This window comes from Centroberyx affinis, unplaced genomic scaffold (assembly GCF_046629955.1).
Source record: "Centroberyx affinis isolate AG114_WGS23_722 - 3 ecotype Tasmania unplaced genomic scaffold, CSIRO-AGI_Caff_v1 ptg001696l_1, whole genome shotgun sequence".
Taxonomy (NCBI): domain Eukaryota; kingdom Metazoa; phylum Chordata; class Actinopteri; order Beryciformes; family Berycidae; genus Centroberyx; species Centroberyx affinis.
Window position 1 is genome coordinate 1 of NW_027280112.1, and position 26024 is coordinate 26024.

A 26024-nucleotide genomic window follows, 5' to 3' on the forward strand; every position below is an offset into this window, starting at 1 on the left:
TCTCTTTTTGGGGTAGCAAATTAAGAAAATAGTATTGAAGTATAAGTAGTAGATAAAGATGTAAAACAAAGTAACATAAAGACAAAGTATAAACAGTAAATACAAACATTCTAAACAGAATTTTTGACTGTTGAATCTGTTGAATCCTTACTGATGGCACTGATGGGAAGCTATGGAAGTCAGTAATAGAGAAATAAATGTTTATGTGTATAGCCAGAGAGTTATGAATATATATATACTGAGGGGTACGTATTTCTTTTTTATTTGACATTATTTTGTCAGTTAAGTGAATGCATGTTGTCTACATTACTACCTTGAAGATCGCAACTTTGTTTTGAAAAGTGCTGGACAAATATAGTTATTATTATGATGATTATACTGATAATTTGATATTCTAAATTATTACATATATTACATACACTAAATACTGTTAAATACTGTTATTATGCTTTTTTTATGATGTCATAATGCGTCTAAGTGAGGCTATAATTCTGTAATAGCTAAATGGCAAAATGGTATCCTGTGTTGGCATAATGGTTTTACATGATTTCATAATGATAATATTGTTTATCATCATGTAGAGTCTAGGTGGTGTCATAATGGTTCTTTGTTTTGTCACAGAATACTGTTCTAGTTGCATTCTCTTTGTAGATTCCATTTACTGCAGGTGATAATTTGAATAAAATAATTGGCTTCTGGTTCAGACAGAGTTTGCATCTTATAGCTCGTATCTCTATGAGTGTTTTGCGTTGCAGAGGAGAGACGACATTCATGGCATGAATTCCCCGGTCCTGACCTGAAGGGAGATGGTGTAGTCGGTCCCCGGCTTGAGGCGGTTGGTGTCCAGAGACCACAGCTGGTTCAGCACCTCACACAGTTCCTGGTTCACCCCTTGACTGTGGAGAGGCAAAGAAAACAAACATGCCAACGTCACAATGCACAAAATGGAAATGGCACAATGGGTCTGATCAGTTTCTGGGATTAAAATGTATTCATCTGAAATTTTAACACACTTTGGAATCTGTTCAAACTAAAATGAATGGCTCTTTGTAAGGTGGTGTGATTGTCGTATTTTTATACTCTTAGTTTTAATGTCCAGAGAGAGAGTCCAAAATAGATTCTTTGGGATAAAAAGTTCCAAAACCTCTCCCATTTTTTCCCTGAACATTCACAGAACGATTGATTGAAGTATGATAACCTTGATTTGAATTCACTTCACTGTATTCAATTTACTGATGACTGATTGTTTTTAGCCTTCATTTATGCAGGGAAGGTTGACTGACAAGCTTACTCTTTTCCAGCAACAGCCTGCTTCAAACCTACACAGTTAAACACAAGCACCTCTCTGACCTTCTCCAGGCTACTGCCACCCATTTTTACCACCAATGATTGATTCAATCATTTAATCATTCAAACGTGTGAAATGTGTGTGAAATGTGTCGTTTAAGAGACTTACATCATGCAGCCTTGTATGGAAATGTGATGTGTGGTTAGTTCATCAAGACACAGAGTTAGCAGGACGTTAATATACAAAACCACCACCATCCTTGCTTTAACATGTATAGAAAAAAAATGTGGTTCAGTAGATAATGACATATTTCCTGATCCTGTTTCAAATAGAATTTTCAATATGTTTATGGTTTACTTTAGATTGTTTAGGTGTGACATGGATGAGGTTTGTCCCATAAGACAGTATAATGACAACAATGACTTTGTTGTTGTTGTTGTTTTTCATGTGTGCATAAAAGGTTCTAGATGTGTGATCAAATCTGGTTAACATTCCACTTGGGTTCCAAGACAAATAAACCTAAAAAACAAGAACCTAATTTGCACTTTCTGATTCAGAGTGTAGCCTGACAGCAAATGAGAGCCTTTGTTGTTATATCATTTTTGTTCCCATGGACTCCTCTTGCCCCTGTTTTTCCCTTTGTTAAACCAGACAATGCCAGTGAAATTTGACAAACCGGTGGGAAAAATTTGACTAGAACGGCGCCATTATAACTAGGGGCAGGGCGTCCTTGCATGCAAATAAAACCACTTTAATAGAAGAAATTGTATCCACATGTCAAAAATGAACAGTGGTGGCTCAACTTCCAAAGTCAAGTGATTTTTTTTTTTTGCATGCAAGGAAGCCCTGCACCTGTTTTTTCTTGTTTGCTCTGCCATTTTTGGGCCCTTCCTCTTTCCAAACTATCTTTGAGTTTCACATCATTATAACTTGACCATATAAATCTGAAGAACATAAAGCAGGGTAACAAGTATACCATGTTCTTTTGATGTCATGGGTTTAAACACACGCTTCATGACTGTCGTATCTGGTCATCCTCTTTCCCATCTTTCCGCTCTCCTCTGTCCTCTAATAAAGCAGAAATGCCATAAAAAATTATCTTATCAAATCTTAATGATAGCCACCACACCCTTGCTGTCATATGACTGGGACTAAACACAGCAGCTGGTTTGCACAGTGGAAAACTATTGAGTAAGAAGCAACTGACAGGAAGGAGCATCTGCTAAGACAGAAACTCTGTGTTCTTTAAATAGCTGGCACACAATTATGAATATCACAAGGAAGAGCAGTAAGAGCGTCTTACACTGAAGCAGAGACTGTTTATGGTTTGTCTGCATCCTGTTTTCTCTGTTGTATAATTCAGCCCACTAATCACTACCAGACCTTCTCTCACACGCACAAACAACAGACCCAACTCTGCTGCTCAGTTCAAAAACATCCAGATATCCACTGTACAACACTTGGGGCAAACCTATAATCTTCCGTAATAAGTCAGAAGCAGCTGTTTGCCTGTGCAAAAACAGAGGACTTCTGTGTTTTACTAGGGAACAGAAAGACTGCTGTTTACAAAACTTCAACTGAGAACAGTAACAACAACCAAGAGGAGTATCATTTTACACTGCAGTCTGCCTGTTTCCATCAAATAAATCTGTCTTGAATCAAAAGTACAAGTTAAAAATGGTGGAAAGTGGCTGAAAGTATTACCACTCTGATACTAAAGGTCGCCTGATGAGGAACTGGCAGAAAAAGACGTCTAAAGGCTGCTGGCTGAAGGATCCTGTGATGCATTTCTGCTCCTCTGCATCCAAAACTTACCTCCTTGCCATGATGCCGTTCAGTGAAAAAAGTAACACTGTCTGTGTCCTCGCATCCCCTCAGCAATGAGCTATTTCATCGGGGACAGTTATCTGAAACGTCAATCAAGAAGTTGCCAAAAAAAGAGCCAGCCAATCACACGACAGAAAAAACGTCTCAGTCCCTCCTCCCTGTCATGGGATGGGCGGGCCCCATCCTGTGGCATCCTGTGGCTGTATTCATTTACAGTGGGCCTACGTGGAAGGAAAATGGGGTTTTTGCAGGGGTCCCCACACTTTTTAATGGCATCCCATATAGAAACGCTTTATACCTAAGACCCAATTTCATAAAGGTTTTGTCCCCCATCTGATCAAATGTTTGCTGTCTGTCTCTACTGTATCTGTGGAAAGAGTGAAACCTCTTCTCATTTCGTCAGAAAGTAGTCATTCATATACTTCTGCATGCCGACTTAGAGCAAATTAAATAATAATGAAATTAAACTATTAGGCCTACGCATTTTGCTGGGAACCCCCTGTAACACCCTCAAAAGCTGGGTTTCCCCGGACCCAAGTGGGTTGGAAAGTAAGTTTTTTTCTAACAAACCCTTACACTCATTTGAAACTTTAATGAACCTCAATATTTTGCAAACGTTCTCCTCAAGTCCATAATGTTGCTTTTAATTAATCATTCGTCCTTTATAGTATATTTTATTTGTAGAATTACAATACATAAAAAGTTACACGTCATGAAATATATGGAAATCTAAAGGAATGCTTTAATTATTAACAATCAACAAGCCAAGCATCACGCTGTAATTACAGGTGCTAAAAAGAAAATTCTGTCTATGCTGGAACGGAGGAGAAACGCGCTGAAAACATCCCGACTTTTATTTTGAAAATCAAAATCAAGCCGATGGAATGAAGCAGGCATTGCGCAGGCGCGACTTCAGCTCACGTTGTGGGATGTGTGTGTTCCAAAAACAATGTCACATGTGATGTTAAAGTTGGTTTATCACACTGTTTGCGTCGTTTAACGTTTCGCTGTTGGGGAGATATTTTTTGTCTTGCATTGTTGTTTCGACTGTTGTTCAAATCAAGTTTAGTTTTCAAACAGAAACAGCTGAAGCCTGAAGAAAGCTAACGTTAACTAGCTAGCGTTTAGCCCTCAGCAGCTACAAGTGGCAGCATGGGCCCTGTGGTGGAGCTCATTACTGGGAGCTACGAGCAGATCGCCTTTGGTTATCGGCTGTGCACCGAGGAAGCAGTAAGTGGGCAACTTTCTGCTATTTTATGGTTGTGTGTAAATGTCATTGTCCTGTTGTACTGTTTTACACTGTATCTAAACCAGTAACCGACTGGGATCAAGGTAAAAATTACACTGAGCTGAGCTGTCACTGAATTGGTGTTTGTTCCTACAAAGCCACAGTTGTCTATCGTATGTCTCTGTGTAATTTCATGGTCTAAGGATTTAGTGTGATGATAGAGCTGGAGCTGGCCTGATAGTTGCAGATCAGAGAGTCTCATGCAAGGCCAAACCATTTGATTAATTTGGTGTAATTAGGCTCAAACTGGCAGTCACAAACCCAAATCCCATGTTGCTACACGGCCCATTCCTGATCTAAAGATCTCCCCATACTTAAATGTTTCCTGCAGGAGTGGACAGCCAAGGCGGACTTCACACATCACGCCCACACTGCATCCATATCAGCTGTGGCAGCCAGCGAGAGATTTGTTGTCACAGGAAGTAAAGATGAGACCATCCAGGTGTATGACATGAAGAAGAGGGTTGAACATGGAGCTTTGCTGCATCATGACGGTAAGAACAGGCTGGAAAGTCTCAATTTAAATGGACTGTGTATTTCCAGCCTCATTTGACATCAAGCAGGGATCTATGACTAACTGCGTTGAGGGAGACAAATAGCTGAGGTCCTATACTGATCAGTGGCTCTAACACTGCCTGGGTTTCTGGTTCAATTCCCACTGGGGCTTCCTAAAGAAGTCTAAAAATATCTGTAGCCTGGTTTCACGTAATTCAGTCCCCACCAGCCATTCCACACTGCAAAGGCATGAGGCACAATCAGTTAGCTCGTATAGCTGCTTAATCAAGGATGTGATTGGGTGAAGAAAAGTGGTAGGAAATAATGTGAGAGAAGAAGTGAAACGAGATGGAGATGTTTACACACAGTCATGAAATAATAGATAAGCGACCAAAGCTGTGTTTTGTCCAAATGTATACTCCCTGGCCCTGTAAGGTGCTTTGAATAAAACCGACCACCAAATATTTTTCAGATAGCTTGCAATATTCAGAACCTTGAAACTAGTTTTGGGTTTATATTTTAACTTCAAAAGTTTGTTTGTTTAGGCGTTTTCATCGAACTCAACATTTTTTTTTTTTTGAGTTTTACGATTTTGACAACCCAGCACTACCTTTTTAGTTTTTGTTGGAAGCCCATTGCTTTCGCCCTTCTCTCCCATTATTTCCTGCAATTGTGTGTTCTCCTGATCACTTCCCTGATTTCTGATGTAGATAGATAACTGATCCTGCCTCATGTGTTGCAATGTGGAATGGGTGTTGGGGTTTGAATTTCATTTACGCAGACATCCGCAGACATGTTTAGGCACATTGCCGACTTTACAGACATTGGCCATTCTCTGGGCCGCTGCAACAAGACGCATCAAATGTCATCAGAGAATTGACCTCAGTTGCTTTTCACTATTTGTCAAGCTATAAAAAGTCAGGGACAGTAGCTTGTGGTCTTTACAGCTGACACAGACGTCTTTGTGTTGCACAGGCACCATCTCCTGTCTTGAGTTTTATGGCGCTTCTCATTTGCTGAGTGGAGGAGAGGATGGACTCATATGTGTGTGGAGCACAAAGAAGTGGGAGTGCCTGAAATCCATCAGAGCTCACAAGTAAGCAAAAACACAAGACCTGCAAAAGGCATGGCACGGTTTTGTGTATGATTGTTATTGTCATGACTGTTATCAAGCCAAAGTAACACGCTTAATCTTTTGATTTCCCCAGAGGCCATGTCACATCGCTGTCTGTCCATCCCTCTGGGAAACTTGCACTTTCAGTTGGGACAGACAAGACTCTCAGGTAGAACTCAGGGTTCTATGGGAAAGTGAATTTGGGCAATTAATTCATTAAACAAGGTGTCAAAAATGATTCTTGCATGTTTTATCCTTTTAGAACATGGAATCTAATTGACGGACGATCAGCTTTCATCAAGAACATAAAACAGAGTAAGTTGTCTCTTGAATCGTGAAATTTAGGGATGGATTGTCTTTTCTTTTTCAGAGATACTTGTATGTTTGAAAAGACATTAACTTTTTTCTCCTCACTTTTATCAGACGCGCACATTGTCAGATGGTCCCCAGATGGGGATAAGTATGTGGTGGTGGTCAATGACAAGCTGGACGTCTACAACCTGGAGACGGCCTCTCTGATCGGAACAGTCCCAAACCCCAAGAGGATTTCATCCATTAAGTTCCTAACTGTGAGTTCTGCTGTTCAGTCAGACCGGCTCAAACTGTATTCACACCTACTTCTGTGGTTTGTTTCAGCTGAGGTGCTAGATGGCTAGAGTGTGCCAAATACAGTAACATAATTTAAATTGTCTTAATGTGGTAAGCGCTATCACAATCTCATTTTAACATCAATGATTCATTACCACATTACATTGGTATAATTACTGGTAAGGAACGAGACCATCGGCGAGAAGACTGGCAGCCTCTGTTGGCTGTGTGCCACCAGATTCAGATTTGGCATGAAATCTGGTGGATTGTTTTATGGCACAAGGGGAGATTACTTTAAAGAGAAAAACAGGAAGAGAGCGCCATTTGTCCAGTGGAAACGGAGCAAGGAATAACATCCTAGTAGAATACAAAGAGTTGTAGCCCATTTACTACTGTCTATGTTTAGTTTACATTTCCCCTGATCATTTCACAACGCATGCTGTATGTAATTAGATTTTTTTTAACATCTAGCTTGAAATTAACTGCTGTCCCACCCAACAAAGACATCCTAAATATGATCACATGGATGTGTTTAAAGTTTGTAAGGCGACATGTTTTTGAGAGATTATTTCCTGGCGGAGTCTTCTTCCTGTGGGTGTCAGGTGATTGACAGGAAACAGAGCAGAACGTAATGCAGCTCTGATGTGAAAACACTCAACTGGGGCACAATGAAATAATGGTAAAAAAAAGAGAAACCCTGATGAAATGTGTTTGCTGTGATGGATCATCTAGCTCAGGCAATTTTCAACTCTGTGGAAGTTGTTTTTTTATTCTGTACAAGAATGGATGACAGCAAAATGTGCAGAAAAACAAAAGGAGAGAAGGGACCTAGACAATTGGCACAAACTTAAAAAAAAACAAAAAACATTGGTATTATCCTTTAAGTTTGAGAAAGATTAGGTACTACTAGAGGCTGCCAAACTTCTCCACCCTGGTCTCGTTTGTTTATGGTAATTATATCAAGGTATCACAACAAATCTGACAATGATATATAGATGTTTAAAAATGCTACACGCAGCACCTTTAAGTTTTAAATGTGTTGTAATCCTTCTTGGCTTTTCAGAACTCCATCCTGGCCGTCGCAGGAGACGATGAGACGGTGCGGCTGTGTGACGTGGGAACAGAGAAGTGGCTCTGTGAGTTCCAGGCTCATGAAACCAGGTACATGATCCACAGTGTGTTTTCCACCCCACCCACCGTGCTTGTGTCTGAAACTCATCAGTCAGTGTGAAAGCTGTGTCTTGTTGGAAACTTTTCAGTTCCAAAGCTGGTTCGGTATCAATAGCGGTTCAATACCAGAAACAACATTTTTTTTTTCCCAATACCTCTCTTTGTTGAATGAAACCACATTTATTTATGTAACAGAATGATTTTTTTATTTTTACACGTCATCTGCATTTCGAAATAGAATTGAGCAACCATACAAATTAACGAGAAGAAAACGAGAAGAAAACTGGAATTCTCAATGTACACATTCAACATTGTGAAACTTACTGATACCATTTGGTTCCTTAAAATCAGTACAGATGCCAAAATATATATACAAAACTGCTGTCTTTTTGTGATTTCAGGGTGAAAGCAATTGACAGCTTCAGTATGGAGGACTACTGTGTGCTGGTGACGGCTTCAAATGACGGATTCATCAAAATGTGGAAACTCCATCTGAAAGAGGCAAGTCTCTTCCTGCTGTTCATTTTGAACATTTGAATAGAACTTGCATACACATTTACATTTGCAGTGTAAGTTTTAAAATCATGTTTCTTTTTCAGTGTGGTAGTCATATCTGATAATAAACCTTATTTGTATGGAACATTGCAAAGCAGAATTTACAGGCAATGACAGCTGAATAAAATCTAATGAGGTAAACAATAAAATTGCCAGACTTTAATTAAAAAAACAGGGAGACCGAATAAATTTGCCATTGCAAGAATAAAAATGCATAAAGACAAGTTGTGTAAAAGCCTGTCTGTAGAAATAAAAAAAGTGTTTTAAGAAGTGGTTCACAAGATGCCACTATTGTTACCAGCCTTACTTCCTCAGGCAGGGCTTCCCAGGGCCTAGGGGGCACACTTGTTTATAATCTAGCTGTGTGTGTCCCTGCTGTCACACAGGAGCTGGAGTCTCCCACCCTGCTGGGGGAAGTGAACACAACGGCCAGACTGACGTGCCTCGCTGTGTGGAAGCCTTCGTCAACACAGGAGACTCCTGAGGCTCCAGCCGCTCAGGCAACAACGTCTCAAGGTGGGGTGCTGCAGGAAATCAGACTGGTTTCACTTTGTCATTATGATATGAAAGAGCCGCTGACGCATATGTACTGTTTTGGTTGGCCTGAATTGGGTTTCCATGGTGATATTCTGTTTGTATGGTGAGAGGGGAATGAATGTTCTTATAGTTTCCTCCATGTAAGATCATAAGTTTGTGCTTATGGGGCAGGGGAAGCCTAGAGGTTAGAAAAGAGTGTGTGTGTGTGTGTGTGAATGACGCTCTCCCCTCCCTCAACAACTACTGCCCAGCTGCCCTTGAGCAAGGCACCTCGAAAGCCCAACACCAAAATAAATTAAATTTATTAATTTATAATCAACCGTAAACGAACTGCAGCAGATATTGCTCACTTTTTTTTTTTTTTTTGAGTTGATTGTATTTGTGTGAATATAACTGATAATGTTGAACTGCAGTGCTTGTTGACACACTTCTGCAATTTGTGATACCAAGTAGGAGATGGAGTGGAAATTTCCACATGTCCTACTTGTAAATATCACTAGGAGGCTCACTAGTTTTTCCCAATCAGCAGCTTGTATTTACGGTAAATCTGACATGACTTGAATGTGGCATTAAGTCTCTACAGTGGTCACCAGTAGAGGACCGGTTGTACTGGGCAGCTCCCAGTGTGAAAGTGTGACACTGTCTGAATGTGAAGCAGGGTGTGCATGCTCAGTTATCTTTCCCTAGATAGATGTAGCAGTGTAACAGTGTGTGTGACCTGTAGCAGTGTGTGTCTGTGTAACACGCTCTGTCTGTTTTGTGTCTGTCCACAGAACTCGCCCAGGAGCTTTCAAAGTCGAAGAGAGTCAGAATTGCAACAGAGGAAGTTGTTATGGAAGATGAGAGTAAAACTAAAAAGAAGAAAAAGGGCGGTGGGAAGTGAAACAGCAAACACAATAAAAATGTTTTATATTGAAGAGCCATTTTATATCTGGGTTTGGTCTTATTTATTTGGTCTATTATGCAGTTGCCAGATATAAAATATTTTATATCTGGACTATTTGGGGTTATAATGCATTTGCTTATGCTCACCACCAGGAGGTGATGAAGCACAGTTTATACAAAGTATTCAATGTGGGGTTTTTTTGTTTTTTTTCCGGAGAATGTATTTGCTCTCCCTGGGATCAGATATGACTGTCTCTTTCTTTCTGTAGTATGAGTGAAATCAGGTAATTTTCATTACATTTCCAAAAATGATGAGCGTATTTTATTTTGAAATGTGGTTATATGAACCCGGAAGTGAAGTGTTTAAATAAACGTTTGGAAGTGTTTTGCTGCAAAGCTGGTGCAAACTTCATCTCGTGTTGGGAAAAATACAGGTATAATTATGTTAAAATTATATTCAGGAAGCTTTCCTGTGATGTTTTAATGAGGAAATGTATGACTAGTTTACCTGTCACCGTGTTTAAAGCCTGACACGAGTCTGTGAGCTGCTGATAAGTTGATGCAGAGATGTAAAAGTATTATCCATAACTTCCTGGACAGTTTATCCCAGGCTGATCATCATGACTACAGACTGGATTGGGCTCAGCTATGCTGCTCTGGTGTCATCAGGAGGAATCATGGGCTATGTGAAAGCAGGTAAACTGTGGAAGACAATAACATGTACATGGGTTTGACCGATATGAGGTTTTGCAGCTACTGATATTTTTGTACTGAGGCTGCCAATATATTTTCTCAGTGTAGAAAAGCCTCAGAATAGTATTTAGACCATTATGGGACACTAAAACTCTCAATTGGAACCCAGACTGATGAAATCTCTTAGAGTTAGCAGCTCTCTTTTTGGCAAGGTGACCCATCCAACCTGTTCTGTGGTAGGTAAACTCTGAATGAGGAATTAGTTTACAAAAGCATTTTTCTTTTGTAAATTTCTGTGTTCATTTTGTTGTTTGGTGGTGTATTTTTCCCATAGAGAAGTGGCAAAACCATCGTAGAACAGGCAGAGAGCCCAATTTCTCCACTGACAGTAGACTCAATAGACCAGAATGCAATGCAGCCACAATGTTGTGTTTTGAGCTAAGGAACAATTCTAGTCTCTTGCTTTTCCTCAACTGTGAAAACTCAGTCTCTTGCACTTACTATGATATCACTGCTACTATCCACCTACACATAAAACCATCAGCTGAATGAATCCAGTCAGCTCACAGATCTTCTCTGGGGGCTGTTGAAAGTCATTCTGGGAAATGTAGGAAACCACTAACTGAAGTAGAAGTAGGCAAAGCAGGATGAGGGACAGTGGATACACCAAAAAATATAACAACACTTCATCACAAAATAACTCCTGAAATACATTGAAAATTACAGATTGCTGATATATAGCAGTGTAAGTGTATCCGAGGGTGGAATTTTCCTTTAAATGAATATAATGCGCAAAAGAAAATCTAATTATTGCAGGTTTCATAGACAGGAAGGGTCAGGAAGGAACCTCGATGACATGACCAGCTGATATCTGATACTGAATAAAGACCTATTTTGGCCTAACTCAAGTCTGTACTTCCATAGAGAAAGCCTGCTGATTTGGGCTGTTTGTGACTTTGTTAACTGTCAGTGTGACTGTGTTTCCTCCACAGGGAGCGTCACCTCTCTGGTCGCAGGCCTCCTGTTTGGACTTCTGGCTGCAATCGGTGCTTATCTGGCATCTCAAAATCCCAAGAATGTCTGGCTGTCACTAGGTGAGCAAGTTCAGTTCGTTAAACTCGACTGTCCAACTGCAGCTTTTAGCAAACACTCAGCAACAACTGTTTCCCTTCGCTGAGAAATGCAGGAACCTCGGGAACACTGGCTGTTGTGATGGGAATGAGATTTCTCAGCTCCTGGAAGTTCATGCCAGCCGGTCTAATGGCTTTAGCAAGGTAAATACACTGTGATTACAGTTTTCCCTTCTCTGACTGTTGGTTGAGGTTGAGGTTCCTGTTCTTGAAAAACTTAAGTACTGAAATAGACATCAGCACATTTCCTTTTCAGCCCTTTTCCTGCCTGTAATAAACTGTTCTTATCTCTTTCCAGCGGACTGATGGTGGGGAAGATCGTCATTGGAATGCTACAGAGACCACATGACTCTTGAAAATGTGTAACATGGGTATTTTTTGTGCATCTGTATATAATTACACCAGAGTGACATCATTATGAAAAAATATAATCTGCAATCCAAGTGCTGTCTGTTCACAAACATTCCCTCAATATAGTTTTCTATTACATTGTAGCTTCATGTAAAAAAAAAACAATAAATGCAATATAAAAATACTGAAGTTCACAGTAACTTGACATTTTGCCTTGTTATGATGTTTTTTAGTTCTTCCCAAAAGCATCCGAGGACTAAGATTGTCCTTGCCCCATTGTAAATCAATGGACAAAGCTGACAATAGTGCCTATTATACTTTTGGTACCTTTATAAAAAAAAAGTATATATTTATACTGTATATGCTGCTGTCAAATTATTCTCAGACAGAAATACGTCTGGATGATAATTATTTCACTGTCTTCAATAATAAAATAATTATTATATTTCAATCACTAGTCAGTTATTTAAAAAAACAACAACAGGAAAATACTGAAGATTGAAGTCGTGGGACTCTTGCACAACACTGGACAACAGTTGACACAATGGTAAACACTAGCAGGAGACGCTGCTGCACACTGTGTGTTGGCAGCATGAAGCCGTTCATTGGAGTGCGTCTCCTGGCAAAGAGTGCAGTGGGAATTTCTCCCATGAGTCACTGGTTGAACACGGCGGGCTTCGCTACCGATGGGCTCCGTATTTGGCGGTCCAGTCGACTCGTCCGTGCACCGGCTGGATGTGCGGGTTCCTGGACAGCGTGTTCTTCCCCACAGCGCTGCCGCTGGAGCCTGGGATCTGAGGTTTCAAAGATTTGCTCCTCCACCCTTCGTACTCTGGGAGAAGAGACAGTGTGTTTGGACAATGCCTCATCGTAAGGTCGTACTGTAGAAACTGATATAAAAATACATTTATTACACTCATAGTGCAGTTTTTTTTTTTACCTGTATTTGAGGAAGACAGTTTATTTGAAGAGGACTTGTTTTTGGACGGTTTGATTTTAGAATCAATTCTCAGATCAGCAGCAGCTGAAAGATCAACTGAGGAGAAGAGATACACAAAAAAAAAACTAGGTAAGAATCACAGAGGCAAATGTTGGAAGACAGGACATCGACATGAACAGGTTTAACCAGATTAGGGTCAAACAGTGCTTCCAAAAAAAAGTCCTTCAACTGGATGACCTGTTCATGACCTCATTCACATAAGATTACATTATTACATTAATCGTTGGTGGTAATAACGGGCAACTCCAAACAGATTAAAACAAACCCGAAGAATTATGTGCCATTACTATTTGACCCATGGCTGACTGGTACCATAACTGCAGCAGTCTGAAATACAGAGTTTTTTTTTTATATATATACACTGTCTACTACAGGGGAAATAGAGAGCGGCCTGGTCGGACTCACTGGCAGAGGTTCCTCCTATCGGTGCCAGTGTGATCCTCTGTCCAGGCGCTCCTGTCGCGTTCTTCTGGAAGGGAGACATGTACGTCTTGGTTGGGTTGAAGGTGTTGCTCATGAAGACGTCTGTAAATAACACACTCAAAATGTAATCCATCACAGATTACTGATTACCTGCTTAAAACTGTAATCAGTAACGTAAACCACTCAGTAATGTAATATGATTACTTCAGATATTTTTGGATTACTTTAATAAACAGAACATGAAGTAAAACAATGTATTACACTTTACAGACTGAGAATTTCAACAGCTTTATGATCTATATCCTTTATCAACCATAATGTCAATGTTTTTATCTATCAATAATCCCACAATCAAAGTGTTTTTCCCTTCAAACTCGAGCCTCAGGAATCCAATAATTAAACTCAAAAGTGTCCATAATCAGTCTATAGTTACTCAGATTTTTTCCACTATAGTTACCCCTGCATACGATACACATGTTGGTAAAATAGATATCAGCCAGGTGGAAACATCTGTCACAAGACAAATCAAGTCACAAATACCTCTAATCCTATAAACTACATCTCTTGCCTTTGCACGTAAATTTTCAAGATACCTTTGGATAGTTCAAGATCCTCGAGGGTCTTTTCTTTTAGAGGCTGCTTATCTGTTAGTTTGGGAAGACTAATGTCTACACCAACATCACAAGACAGGAAAGGAGAAGAAGAATGAGTGGAGGAGGAATATAGCTAGCACACACAGTGAGAAGATAGGAGCTGCGAAGTGTGTACTTTGCAGCAGTTAGGGTTAGGTAAGTTTCACTGGAAAGAAGGCGGGGTTGATAGCAGTGCGGATGAATCTGTTTCCAAGTCCAAAATGAATCTTTCAGATAAAGAAAGTGATCTGGAGCCTGATCTCCAGCCTCAGTCTTGGATGGACATTTGATCTTTCCCTGGCTGCTTAATACTCCCCTGATCTCATGAATAAGGGATACAGGGGAAGCAATATGTGCTTTTTGTGTGATGGGCAACTTATCATGAATAATACAGGTTTCCTCATTTCACTACAATGTGACGCTTGAGCTCATTTCAGATACGCTGTTCCGGTCAACTACCATGAAAAGGGCAGGAGAAGAACAATGAGAAACAGGAGGCATGTTACCTTGACCTCGCCTTATCTGTGTAATGTTGTAATTAGCTGCTGTAGTTATAAAACTGTATTAGCTTTCCCTGCAGTTTGTAATCTAGTAGTAATTGAGTAATCTAGTCGTTAGAGGTCATTACACTGTGACAGAGGTTGGGTGATAATGCAAGTTAAGGCAAAATGGACCCTAACCCTAACCCAACTTTGTAAAACGACTCACTTGAATGCCTGTAACATCTCATATAACTAGATTTTACTATAAGACCTGGATGAAATAGTCTTTCCAAATTATTACAAGCATTTGTTTTAAATTGCTTGGAGAACCAGATGGGTGGGGTTTACATCATCAGGACAATACAACCAGAAAGTTCAGACCAGGATCCAAAACTAACACCCACCAAGCACCAAATGCCAGTAAAATGAAAACATTTTGGCAGACAAATCAATAAGAGTCACTTGCCACATGCTTCAAAATGCTGTCTTGTGATTTTGAATAATGTTGCGTAATGAATTACAAGCTTGATCCATTGTGTAGGTGAATGACCTTGTTTTAAATTAACACACAGTACCTGATTCTGCACATGAAATAGCATTGAAGACAGGCGGGGTGACAAAAATGTATATTGATAACTGATAGCTATTGATAATTGTTAGTAGAAGAATAGTATTTTTTAGTTTACCAGCCCAGTTCATTTTTCACACTGGTTCAGACACTACTACCTTCCTGTGACTGCCAACTTATCTGACACTGTAAATTGTTCTTATGCAGTGAACCCCACCTACTTGGTACTCAGAGCAGGTATGGGAATTATACACAACTCTTACATGAATATGATTTATCCTTAGAGTACTTCTTACCTTTATGAAGTGGATACTCGGACCCCTGTCCTCTGGTTGAGCAGGAGCTGCCCCACAGGTTTCTGCCTGCCTGGCTTCCTATAGATGAGTTGCTTTTTGGATTTACTCCTGAAAAAAGACATACAGCTCAGAATAATAACACTGTGCCTGAGCCCACACAACACTTTAACAGTACACCAGATCTGATGGAACCATGTCACATGCTATTGAGACTTAGTACCTATGTGGGCAGTGGGTATGTCATTGGAGTTATCAAGTTGTTTGTATGATAAAACAGCCATGGACTGGGTTTCAATGTGCTCCAGCACATTAGCCCCCTTTCCACTGAGGGCCAAACCTGGTGCTTGAACTTAGTTCCAGACCCCTTTCCACTGGGTTGGCCTAGGCCAAAACAGGGCTAGTCCAGGAACTCAAGCCCAACTACTTGGGCCTTCCAAATCCTCAGGGCCAAAGCTGTTAGCCCTGATGCTTATATATCATCACATTCTATATTTTTTCAAATAGGGGGTGTACACATAGAAAAATAAGACTGTTACGAGTTGGAAACAACTTTTTAGCCTGATACCGTATATTAAAACCAAAATTGGCCTTATTTAGCTGTCTAAAAAATACCCCAATTACTATCACTCACTTTCCAAGTTTGACACACACAGCAGTAAAGGACTAATGTTAAAGGGGGAAAAAATCCTTTGCTTACACAGGCAAGGCAGTTTTTGTTTACTTTAACGCCTTCAGTAGGCGTTTAAATCACTGCCCAGCAATGACACTTTGTTTTTTTATGTTGATGTTAGCCTCATCCTGCAACCTTGTTCTTTTTTAAAACTTCCCACAAAGTAATTAAAACTAATGTTAACAATTATACGGTACATTTGACAGCAATGTTTGATGACAAGCAGTTGTGTAAGTTAGTTGTTTTAGTTGGCAGGGACCAGGTTGCTCAGTGGAAACACTTTAACAAGTTTAGCCCAGTGCTTAAGTTCAGGCTAGATTTCCTGGGCCAAAGTTCTTGGGGTTTTGGCCTTCAGTTGAAAGGGGGCTATTGAGAACAATATTTAGCAAGAACCAAAAGTATATTATCTGTCATTTTATGTGTCTTTTCCACCATATTGTGTTCGGTTTTCATTTAATTCTTCAGTCAAATTCAGTTGTGTCATCTTAATTTAAAAAAAAAAAACGTATTTGTTTTTCTTTCATTTGGATTGAGGAGAGATGTTTTAATAGTCCCTTGTTTTTTTTTATCTTGTACAAATTTGTAATTTGTTTCTCTTCTCCCTGTATTTTTTATCACTTTGCTTCACTGTACAACTAAAGTAAAGTCACATATCGTTAAGTAAACTTAACACTGCTTGAGGAAGAACAGGAGCTCAAATGCTGATGCTGACAGTGGTCTTTTTATTATGTTTTTTTGTCAGGTGTAAAAAAGGTTTCACCCTAAAGTTATTAAGTGGTTCGGTAGTGTTCAAGGAGGGTCTGCAGGTGGATCACACAGTCTTACCAGGCAGGTACCTGGACTGGCGGAGGTAGTGCTGCTTGGCGGACAAGGTGGTGGAGTCGGCTCTGTTCAGCCCGCTGTTGCTTGGCGGCTTGGTTACTGTACTGTGTTTACTGTAGGACTTTGACTCTGCAAAGCTAAACAGTAAAAAGGGATTATTATATTTTAGCAAAACTGTGACAAAAACATGCCTTCTTTAAATGAAGGGAAGCGCTCTCACCGACAGCTAGACGCGTCGTGTGTCCTCTCCTTCAGAGAGCTGATGGTGGGTTTTTTGGAGATGGAAACTCCGGCGTCGGCGTCGTCGAAGTCGTCCCAGCTGTCGGCAGCTTTGATGGACGTCTGGCCCATCGCCTGCGTCCGCTCCTCACTCCGGTTATGCTGTTCTCTGATCCTGAAGGAGCTGCTCTCTGTCATAGGAGTGGAGAGATCACTTTTTCATCCTTGCAAGTGAATTAATATTTAAGAGTTAATATTTAGCTGCTCTCATCCTTCTTAAATAATGGGCCTTTTGATAAATATTTTGTATCAAAAATTTGTATCACACAATCGAATCCACAGGAAAGTTTGGATTCATGAAAAACTAATGTCAAATGCTGAAATTAATTTCTATCATTATCCTGTGCATGAATGTAATACATATTATTTTAAACAGTTTTTTATCGTATTCTTTGAAATTAACACGCAATGGAATCAAGGTAGGAAAACTACAGTACTGTAAATGAGGCCCGATAAGGTCACATTACCCTTTTGAGGCTCAGAAACCCAAACTGAAAGACAAGAGATGACTACAGCCTGCCAGCTCACCGGCTGCCTGTTCTTAACCAGGCTGAGCGGTTCAGGCTGCTCCAGCGTCAGCGTGTCCGGACCCACAGCGCTTTGCTCCATGTTCTCCTGGGGAACGGGGATCTGCTGGAGGGGCTGGTGCTGAGATCTGGGGCCGCCGGTCTGGGGCTCGGCTTGGTTCTTACCGGGCTCGGAGGACTCTAGGTCTGCCTTACAGAGGGACAGGGGCTTCGGTTCTGCAGCCGACTCTGCCGCCTTAGCCTGGGCCTTATGCTGCTCCAGGTACTTCGGAGGAGGACCGAGCGCCTGGCCGACGTGGAAGTACGGATGCCGCAGAGCCTGGAAAATACAAACGATACAAACCAAAGAAAGACATATCATCAACTACATAGTTCACAAGTTACAGACTTTGATTTCTTCATGGGGAACTTGCAGCAAGGGATAAAACACAGCACATACTGACAACAGACAAAACTTACAGAAAACATAAAAGACACATTAAATAAACACATTTAGACACATTAAATGAATAGGAAATGAATAGTGTAATGTGCAGAAAACAACCAAAGGTTTATGGGACACAGAGTATCACGTATGATATCTTGTATATTAATCATGAAAAAGGAGACCGCTGCACACTGCTCTCAGTGCTAAATGCTGAAACACTGCAAAATAGTTGAATAAATATGTAGGAGCTCTGGCAGCAGTGTGTGGTGTTCTCCTTTTCATAATTCCTTGTAAGCTACTACACTCCAGCACCTGCTAACAAAAAAAAAATTCATTAGGATGTGCGTCTATCTCATATCTTGTATCGGTCGATGGGTGTGCAATGGCTCAGTACAGCTCAACGTGCAAAGCATGGTATTAACAGTGCCAGGCTAAGGTGATTGATTCCCACTTGGGCCACCCATGCTAAAAATAGATGCACTCATGGTACTCAAAGGCGCTTTCGATAAAAGCATCCACCAAATGGCTCACGTTACTTTGCAAACACTGTCGCCTCACCGTTAGCCTGCTGTCTCTTCTCTCATCTTTGTCGTCACAGTTTCTTGTTCCCTCTTGTTGTTTACACTTTCGTATTTACACCCAACCAATGTAGGTTTAAACCTAACAGGTTCAAGGGTACCTGAACAGCCGTTGGCCTTTTGTCGGGGTCCCACTGCAGCATGTCTTTCATCAGAGTAATCGCTTCATTGCTAGCGTGGGGGATCAGGGATCTCAGGCTGGTGGGGACGCACTTGGGGAAGCGGAAGTTCATTGAGGCGGCCAAGTTGTAGCCCTCAGGCCAATCTGACTGATGTGTGAGAAAACAACCAGTGAATCATCTGTGTGTATGTGTGTGCATGCTTGTGTGTGTATACAAAATTGACTTCAATTACTTCAAACTCTTCAGTTTTTCTACTGCGTCAAATACACAATGAAAGTTCATGCATCACTTTTCTCCAACAACAGAAATTATGTTTTTTTGTTACCATTACTGTATGTAAATGATGAATTGACTTTGGTTGCGTCCACCATGACAGCAGAACCACGAGATGTTCCACCTGTTCTGATCACTAACCTTCTTCAGTGTTCCCAGCACCTGACAGATCTTGAAGATCTCGTCCACCTCACTATTTCCAGGGAACAGCGGTCTGAGTGTGTAGAGCTCGGCCATGATGCAGCCCACCGCCCAGATGTCGATGGGCGAGCTGTAGGAGTTGGACTTGAGCAGAACCTCAGGGGCGCGGTACCTGGCCGACACAGGACAGGTACAGGAAGCTGCAAATTTCCAGCCACTTTGATAACTTTGAGAAATGGTGGCCATATTCTTTTCGAAAAAACTAACTGATTGGTAAAATAGTGACAGTTGCAGGTATTAACTAGCCTGTAGACAAAAAAAAGTTTGGTTATTGCTCTGCTACTGGCCAATCAACAGTACTGTATTTGGGCTGATGAACCCAGTTTATTAAGCCAATTTTGCATTTGCAAGTTTGTCTAACCCCAATTCGCTATATTCTTGTTTATATTCTATTTTTATGTTTATATTCTATTTCTCCTGCTGTATTCTATAACTATTTGTTGCTCCAATGCCTCAATTTCCCCACTGGCATCATTAAAGTTTCATCTTGTCTTATCTTACGTATAATAAATGTCTCTCATGAGCATTACCAAACTATTGAGGAAATAATTAGCTTACAATAGACCTAATAGGTTGATTATAAATAGAGAAATTTTGATATTTTTTGATTGATTTAATGAATTAAATTTGAGTTTTTGAGACACACCACACAGGTGGTCCATCCCAGATCAGACTATAAGACATATTATACTGTCAACAGAAAGGCCAGCTTTGAATAAGAGTGTCAAATGAGTGTAAATATAGTGTAGATAGCAGGATACTGGCCTACTGAGCCTTTGTAATCCCAATGTTTCTCCACCGTCTAATCGGTGTGCCTTCCTCTCCGTCTCCTGAAGGGATTTACCTTCTCCATGTCGGGATCAATTTGATCTAAGGGTTTACGCCTCTGCTCAAAGCACACGCTGTCTGACATTACTGTAAGTCAAAAGTTCACTTCAGGCCAGACTACACCGGTAAAACCGTAAACAACTCCCATCACGAGGAGAGAGGCAGACATCAGTGTGACAGATACAACCGCATCCTGTAAAACAGTCTTACCATCTTGTGGACACATAGTCAGTGTAAGGCGGCTGGGAGCGGATTTCTCTGGCTAGTCCAAAATCAGCGATCTTAACCAGCTCTGGTCCCATGCAGAGCAAGTTCTCTGGTTTCATATCACGATGGAAATAACCTGGGAAAAAATGAACAGGTCAAATAAACCCGTACTGTTGCTGACATCTGTCTATATTTGCATTCTCCTCAGAAATAAAATCGTTGTTGCCTGTTAATACTATCACTACTACTACTACTACAACTATTTCTCTCCATTGGTGTATATCACTTTTTTAAGTTTAATCTCAAACACAGATTTAAAACATCTCATTAATAAAAAAAAAAACATGCTTTAACCTGCCAAAGCACACTCAAGCCAAGCCTTAAGGTGATAGGAAGGAAACGAGAAAGAGGGGAAGAGTCTCTTACCGTGCTTATGCACAAATGCTAAGCCAGACAATACTTGGAACAGAATGTTCCTTATTTCGTTTTCAGAAAACATCTTTTCTTCCCTGGCAGAGGCAAGGTGGTAAAAGACAAAAGAAGGAAAGAGAAAAAGAAAGAAAGAGAGGATAAAGGAAAACAGTATAGAAAAAAAAACCACACCTTGTTGAAGTGGGAGTGACACCAACGCCTGGAGGGCTAAAAACACTGTTGATTTCTCCATGAGAAGCAATTTTGGACGGTTAGGCTTTGGTAGCACTCACACCTCCTCTTCTCAGTGAGGCGCAAGAGAAAGTGAGTCATTTTTGTTACAGCGAGGAAAATCCTGCAATGTCTTACGTCTTATCAACCGTCCAGCGCTCATGTACCCTTCCAGTTTAGTCGTGTTTGTTGTTTTCTGTTCACACAATTATTAACTGTTTATACCTAGATAATGCTGACAGCCTGATAATGCAGTATTTCATTAAGGGGCAAAGACAGACTCAGTTTCTCTTCTATCTGCACTGAAAGGCCTTGCATAAGTCACCTACCATGCTTATGAATAAAGGACAGTCCCTGTAATATCTGAAATGTCATGTTTCTGACGAGTGACTCAGGGAACAACTTGCTTCTGTGAAACGAAGACCGACACATGGTGACTCAAGCTGACCCAAATAATTCTCACGTTAATAAATGAGAACAGTAATGAAGAAAACTGCAAAATTAAATCCGGAAAATGTCTTATCTGAACGTCTAACTGGTAAAATGCTGAAATAAAACATTAACTCATGCTTAACCAACTGTGAATTCATGGTCATTTAACATTAGTGCCTGATGTGTTCTTACCTTTCCTTCATGAGCTGATAGAGGTTTTCTTTCATATACTCAAAGACAAAGTAGAGGTAGTCATTTTCTCTGATGACTTCCTTCAGTTTCACCACATTGGCATGGCTCAGCTTCTTCAGCGACTGATAACAAGACGATCAAAGTATGTAGGGGAGACAAACAGTAGAGTTACTAAGCATCAGCAAGTGTAACATGTGCTATCACTGCTATTACCTGGACATGGGTCTGAAATTAACTTTCTGGATCACTTGCCAAGGGCTGGTAAACTAAAAACAATTAACTGCCAAGAATAGTCTTACCATCCAAAATAATAAATATATATCTTGCATGTAAATATGTCACCGACCGTACCCATTTTTAATTCTATTTCATGTATAGAATCTGTGTGTTAATTTAAAACTTGCTCATTCACTTAGTAGGGCTGAACGATTTTGAAAAAATATCTAATTGCAATTATTTTGACTGATATTGCAATTGCGATATGATTTGCGATATTAGAGGGAATGATCATTTTTACATCATTATTCTCATTTTCATTGAAAAACATATTCAAATGATTATGGTGTGATGGATGTTTTCTTAAGTCTGTAGAATATGATGTGTAGGCCAGGACATCTCTGCAGCACGACAATATTTAATTTAAAATGGTATTTTGACAAACATTTCGCCTTTTATAAATATTGTGCCTCCTGCGATTTGAAAATTGCAGTAGGCCATATTGCGATTTCGCTAAGATTTCGATTAATTGTTCAGCCCTATCACTTATACAACGGATCAAGTTTGTGATCCATCATGAAATGCAACAGAATTCAAAATGACAAGAGAACATTTTGAACGATATCTGCCTTGTTTATTCTCAGGTTGCCACCAGTGACTGTGTCATCTGTGGGACAATAAATGGCTGAATGGCAAACAAAAGCCAGGCTTGGGCAACTTTGTGACACACAAAACACAACACAGAATTTAAACTACTACAACAGGATGGATTGGGCCCAACCAATAATACTATATCAGCTGTGTGAGAACAAGGTCCTGGCAGGGACTTGAACCAGGAACCTTTGCTTTCTCAACCCATGACCTGCTGGCATTCACTGCTTACAGCACCGAAAAGCCAAAATACAGAGGGAGAAGTCAATCGGGGAGACAACTGTCTACAGCTGGAGCTTGTCAACCATCACACCTAATGTCAATTCCTGGCTCCTTTAAGAGAGGCAGCCTCAACCACAGAGGCAGATCAGTGTGGCTTCAGCTTGTCCCCAGAGCCCATAGTTTTCTCTCTTCTGACAGATGGAGTGGACTGACTGGATGCCTCTCTACCCCGGACACACTCCCTCTGCCCTCCACCTGAAACGCCTTCGAACTCCATCCCACTGGACCCTGGAGCACCGGCGCCCTCCACTATCCATCACTTCTGCCCCTCACTCGCTCCAAGTTTGTCTGACAAACTCCCCTCTGGCGCTTGTTTGCCCTGTGTTGTCTGGCTGTGACATTTTGGCACAATGGCTAATGATTATTTTTAAGATTTTCTGCATTTACTCTACACTAGACCCGAGAAGAAAGAAAACAAAATCCTTGAATATCAGTATGCTTCAGAATTGCAAGAATGTGGTCCAGAGAGACTATCTCATTATCAATTATACCACAAAATTAAATCATTATTGGCAAATATATTGTATCAGTTTCTTCCCCAATTATCAATAGCTTTACTGTACCCAAAACTCTTGGATGAGTCGGGCCTTAACCCAGACAAATGCTGCAATGATAAGAGCTGAATTTTCCTGGCTGAGAGATTTGTGGTCTAAAATATATGATGCCAGTGAGTAAGGTGCCAAATATGAGCTGAAGTTATTGGCATATATAGTGTGACTCAAGCTGTGGTCGTCATCTGTTGGAATTACTTGCCGGTTTAATGTTCGCTGTAATGATTCTTACCTTCACCTCTCTCAGATTCATGCACTCATCCCAAGAATAAAACTTCCTCTTCATCCTACAGAAAAAAAACAGATTTGTATGCCATTAACCTTTTACGATCAACATTTTAATACAGTAATATATTGTCTGTACTGAGTAATCTGATAATTATTTGAGCCTGTTAATGTGTGCCAATAATAAAGCTGCGCTAGGCAACTTCGCACACACAATTTTTGAAAGTTTGAAGGACTTCATCACCCAGAAATCATGTAACGCAACATCAGTAAACTACGCACTCCTTTCACCTAAATTTCTTCTTCTCAGTGGCTGATGGGGGTAGAGACAGTGAAAAATATATTTTGGCAGCAGGTTCAGCCATCGTTGCTGCGTCCGGTTTTCATTGCCCGCTGGAGAAAGTTTTGTATTTCGCTCTTATGTTGCGATTCGTCGCTTCCTGTGTGTGGAAAAGTGTACACACCCGACAGAAGAATTTAATTTGGGCAAATCTTCAGGGTCTCAGTTCGAGGGGGCTGGGACGCTCTTCTCTACTGTAGCCCCAATTTGTGATTTAGCTGATAACATGGGAGTATGTTCACATAAAAACCTTGCCTAGTGCAGCTTCAACGTATGTCTAGCCCTGCTTTACTGATTGCTATGACAACTTTTGTGTCAAACAGGGATCTAGTTAGTCATCTTTCTCTCTTTCTTGTTATTCTTATGTATCTACACTACTTTGAAGAGAACCTACTTTGAAGAGGACCTACACGTGTTGGGAACCATTGTAGAAAAGCTATAATACTCTTGAGGACATTCTTTACTATGGGCTGCGCCAAAAAACTGTTGCAAGTTATTGGCATATATAGTGTGACTCAAGCTGTGGTCGTCTGGAATTAGTCCTACCCATTATCACAGTAAAGAATCCCATCTATCTATATTTTACACCAATTGTGTAACCTGTTCTCCTGTCATTCCTTTTCAGTATTGGAGACTTTCATAATGCCTTTCCCACACTCCAGGGGCAACACTACGCGGTGTACTTTCACTCCTTTCACTGTCGTCACTAGTATCACCTTGCACTATAACCTTACATTTACAAACAGTGCCTGGCGGAGCCTTTGTGCGACATTCATTATTAACTCTAGCCTAAGACAGACCGACTTTTAGGCAGCTGATCCTTAAAATAAAGTCTTTGTGAATGAAGAAGATATGACTGGACACAAATAATGGGAAAAGTAGAAAATGTTCAGCAAGAAAGTTAACAGACAGAAAGATGGCTGACAGGCAACTGGCATGTTTGACTTGACATAGCAAGACATTTTCTGTAGGAACAGTAGCCCACGCTACGACAAGTCACCTGCATCTGTAGTCTTCCACGTGAGATCCCAAATCTGATCATCTCAAGAGCTTGTTTTCACTGATAAATTGCTAATTCACAACTGATGCAAATAAAGGCCAAACACTCGTCTTAAAGTAGCACAATTTTACACTCAACATCTACTCTCACTCTGCATGTCTATGCAAGGAGGTAATGGATGTTTGGGTCTAGCATCTCAAAGCACCTTGCACAGTCCCTCAGGGTTTAATCAGCTTAAGGCTTCAAGACAAAACAAGACTAGTACACAGCAGCCACAATACAGTACGACCCTGGCATGTCTTCATCTACCAGACTCTGGAAACTCAGCCCACACTCACCTCTTGATGGCCACCAGCTCCCCAGACTCGTTGCTCTTGCCCATGAGCACGCTGCCATAGGTGCCGTCACCCAGCTGTTTCAGCGTGGTGTAGCGGTTCATCTTCCACAGAGGCACCAAGCCCTGCCTCTCCTTCAGCGAGGAGCCTTGACAGTCCCACACAGTCCAACAGTCAGTCATCATGAGCACAGAAGCAACATTACCTCCCTCTACAGATCAACGACCGAACGGCCCTTCACACTGCTCAATCCTGCTGCTGCTACCTCACGACCATCTCCTCTAGAAACACAGAAACGCTGAAATGAAACTTGAGCTGCCACCTTTACCTGTCTCTCTGCAGATGGTGCCTTGGTGATGAAGGGTGGATATCTACCTGGCGAGGGAGAGTGGAAAACTACTGCTGCTTCGATCCTGCCTGTTTCCCTTGCTGAAGAATATCCCAGTGTGTCTCACCTATCCTAGTCTAATCCTTCAGGCAGACAAAGGAGGGGCGATCCCCTGTGAGGGGAAGTGGATTAAGTTGACATCCGCTTGGGAAACGGGCTCACAGGGGAAGCCAGGAGAGGAGGCTTTACCTTATTAAGTTCACTGAGTTTGAAAATGTAACCACGTTGGGACGTACTGCAGACTAGAATTAGATTCATGACAAGTGTTAACTGGGATGTTTCCAAGAAGGAGGAACAAGGATAGGGCAGTGTCATCGTCAGTAGCTGAACTAGAGCTTTGAGAAGTGTCACAGTCCAACACTGTCCTCTCCTCAGGTTGGAAACTTCTCAGTTCCCACGTGTCATGAACGCACCATAAAACACAGACTAGGGTTCAACTGATAAGGGTTTTTGAAGGTTGATACCGATTAATTTTGTTCTTGTCAGGATGGAAAAGCCTCTAAAACAGCCTTTA

General features: G+C 40.9%; 2 protein-coding genes and 1 pseudogene across 4 annotated transcripts; 2 read left to right on the top strand and 1 right to left on the bottom strand.

Annotated features, from left to right (window-relative positions):
• The first annotated feature begins 4025 nt into the window (after positions 1-4025).
• On the top strand, positions 4026-9902 carry pak1ip1 (PAK1 interacting protein 1). Its single transcript, XM_071528659.1, has 10 exons — positions 4026-4345; positions 4735-4897; positions 5874-5994; positions 6107-6181; positions 6275-6327; positions 6436-6581; positions 7664-7761; positions 8172-8271; positions 8712-8841; positions 9636-9902. Exons 1-10 carry the CDS (start codon positions 4268-4270, stop codon positions 9743-9745), a joined length of 1074 nt encoding a protein of 357 aa, XP_071384760.1. The 5' UTR covers positions 4026-4267; the 3' UTR covers positions 9746-9902.
• An 82-nt stretch (positions 9903-9984) lies between these two features.
• LOC139651659 (transmembrane protein 14C-like) lies at positions 9985-12357 on the top strand. Of its 3 annotated transcripts, none has more exons than XM_071528663.1 (5): positions 9985-10031; positions 10348-10443; positions 11433-11534; positions 11627-11714; positions 11869-12357. In XM_071528663.1, the coding sequence occupies exons 2-5, from the start codon at positions 10368-10370 to the stop codon at positions 11924-11926; spliced, it is 324 nt and encodes a 107-aa protein (XP_071384764.1). In that variant the 5' UTR covers positions 9985-10031; positions 10348-10367; the 3' UTR covers positions 11927-12357. The 3 variants fall into 3 exon arrangements, with proteins under 3 accessions (XP_071384764.1, XP_071384763.1, XP_071384762.1); XM_071528662.1 differs by lacking the exon at positions 9985-10031 and adding an exon at positions 10059-10181 and having other exon boundaries at positions 11869-12353; XM_071528661.1 differs by lacking the exon at positions 9985-10031 and having other exon boundaries at positions 10188-10443; positions 11869-12352.
• A 169-nt stretch (positions 12358-12526) lies between these two features.
• LOC139651651 (serine/threonine-protein kinase MAK-like) lies at positions 12527-25235 on the bottom strand (annotated as a pseudogene).
• Positions 25236-26024: the final 789 nt, after the last annotated feature.

What these genes read in the sequence shown, in the direction of transcription:
- pak1ip1 (XM_071528659.1), top strand. Translation starts at nt 4,268, where the DNA reads ATGGGCCCTGTGGTGGAGCTCATTACTGGGAGCTACGAGCAGATCGCC. An exon ending in TTCCAGGCTCATGAAACCAG is followed by an intron (nt 7,762 to 8,171) that starts GTACATGATCCA and finishes TTGTGATTTCAG; the next exon opens with GGTGAAAGCAATTGACAGCT. An exon ending in GGAAACTCCATCTGAAAGAG is followed by an intron (nt 8,272 to 8,711) that starts GCAAGTCTCTTC and finishes GCTGTCACACAG; the next exon opens with GAGCTGGAGTCTCCCACCCT.
- LOC139651659 (XM_071528663.1), top strand. Translation starts at nt 10,368, where the DNA reads ATGACTACAGACTGGATTGGGCTCAGCTATGCTGCTCTGGTGTCATCA. An exon ending in GAATGTCTGGCTGTCACTAG is followed by an intron (nt 11,535 to 11,626) that starts GTGAGCAAGTTC and finishes TGAGAAATGCAG; the next exon opens with GAACCTCGGGAACACTGGCT. An exon ending in GGTCTAATGGCTTTAGCAAG is followed by an intron (nt 11,715 to 11,868) that starts GTAAATACACTG and finishes ATCTCTTTCCAG; the next exon opens with CGGACTGATGGTGGGGAAGA.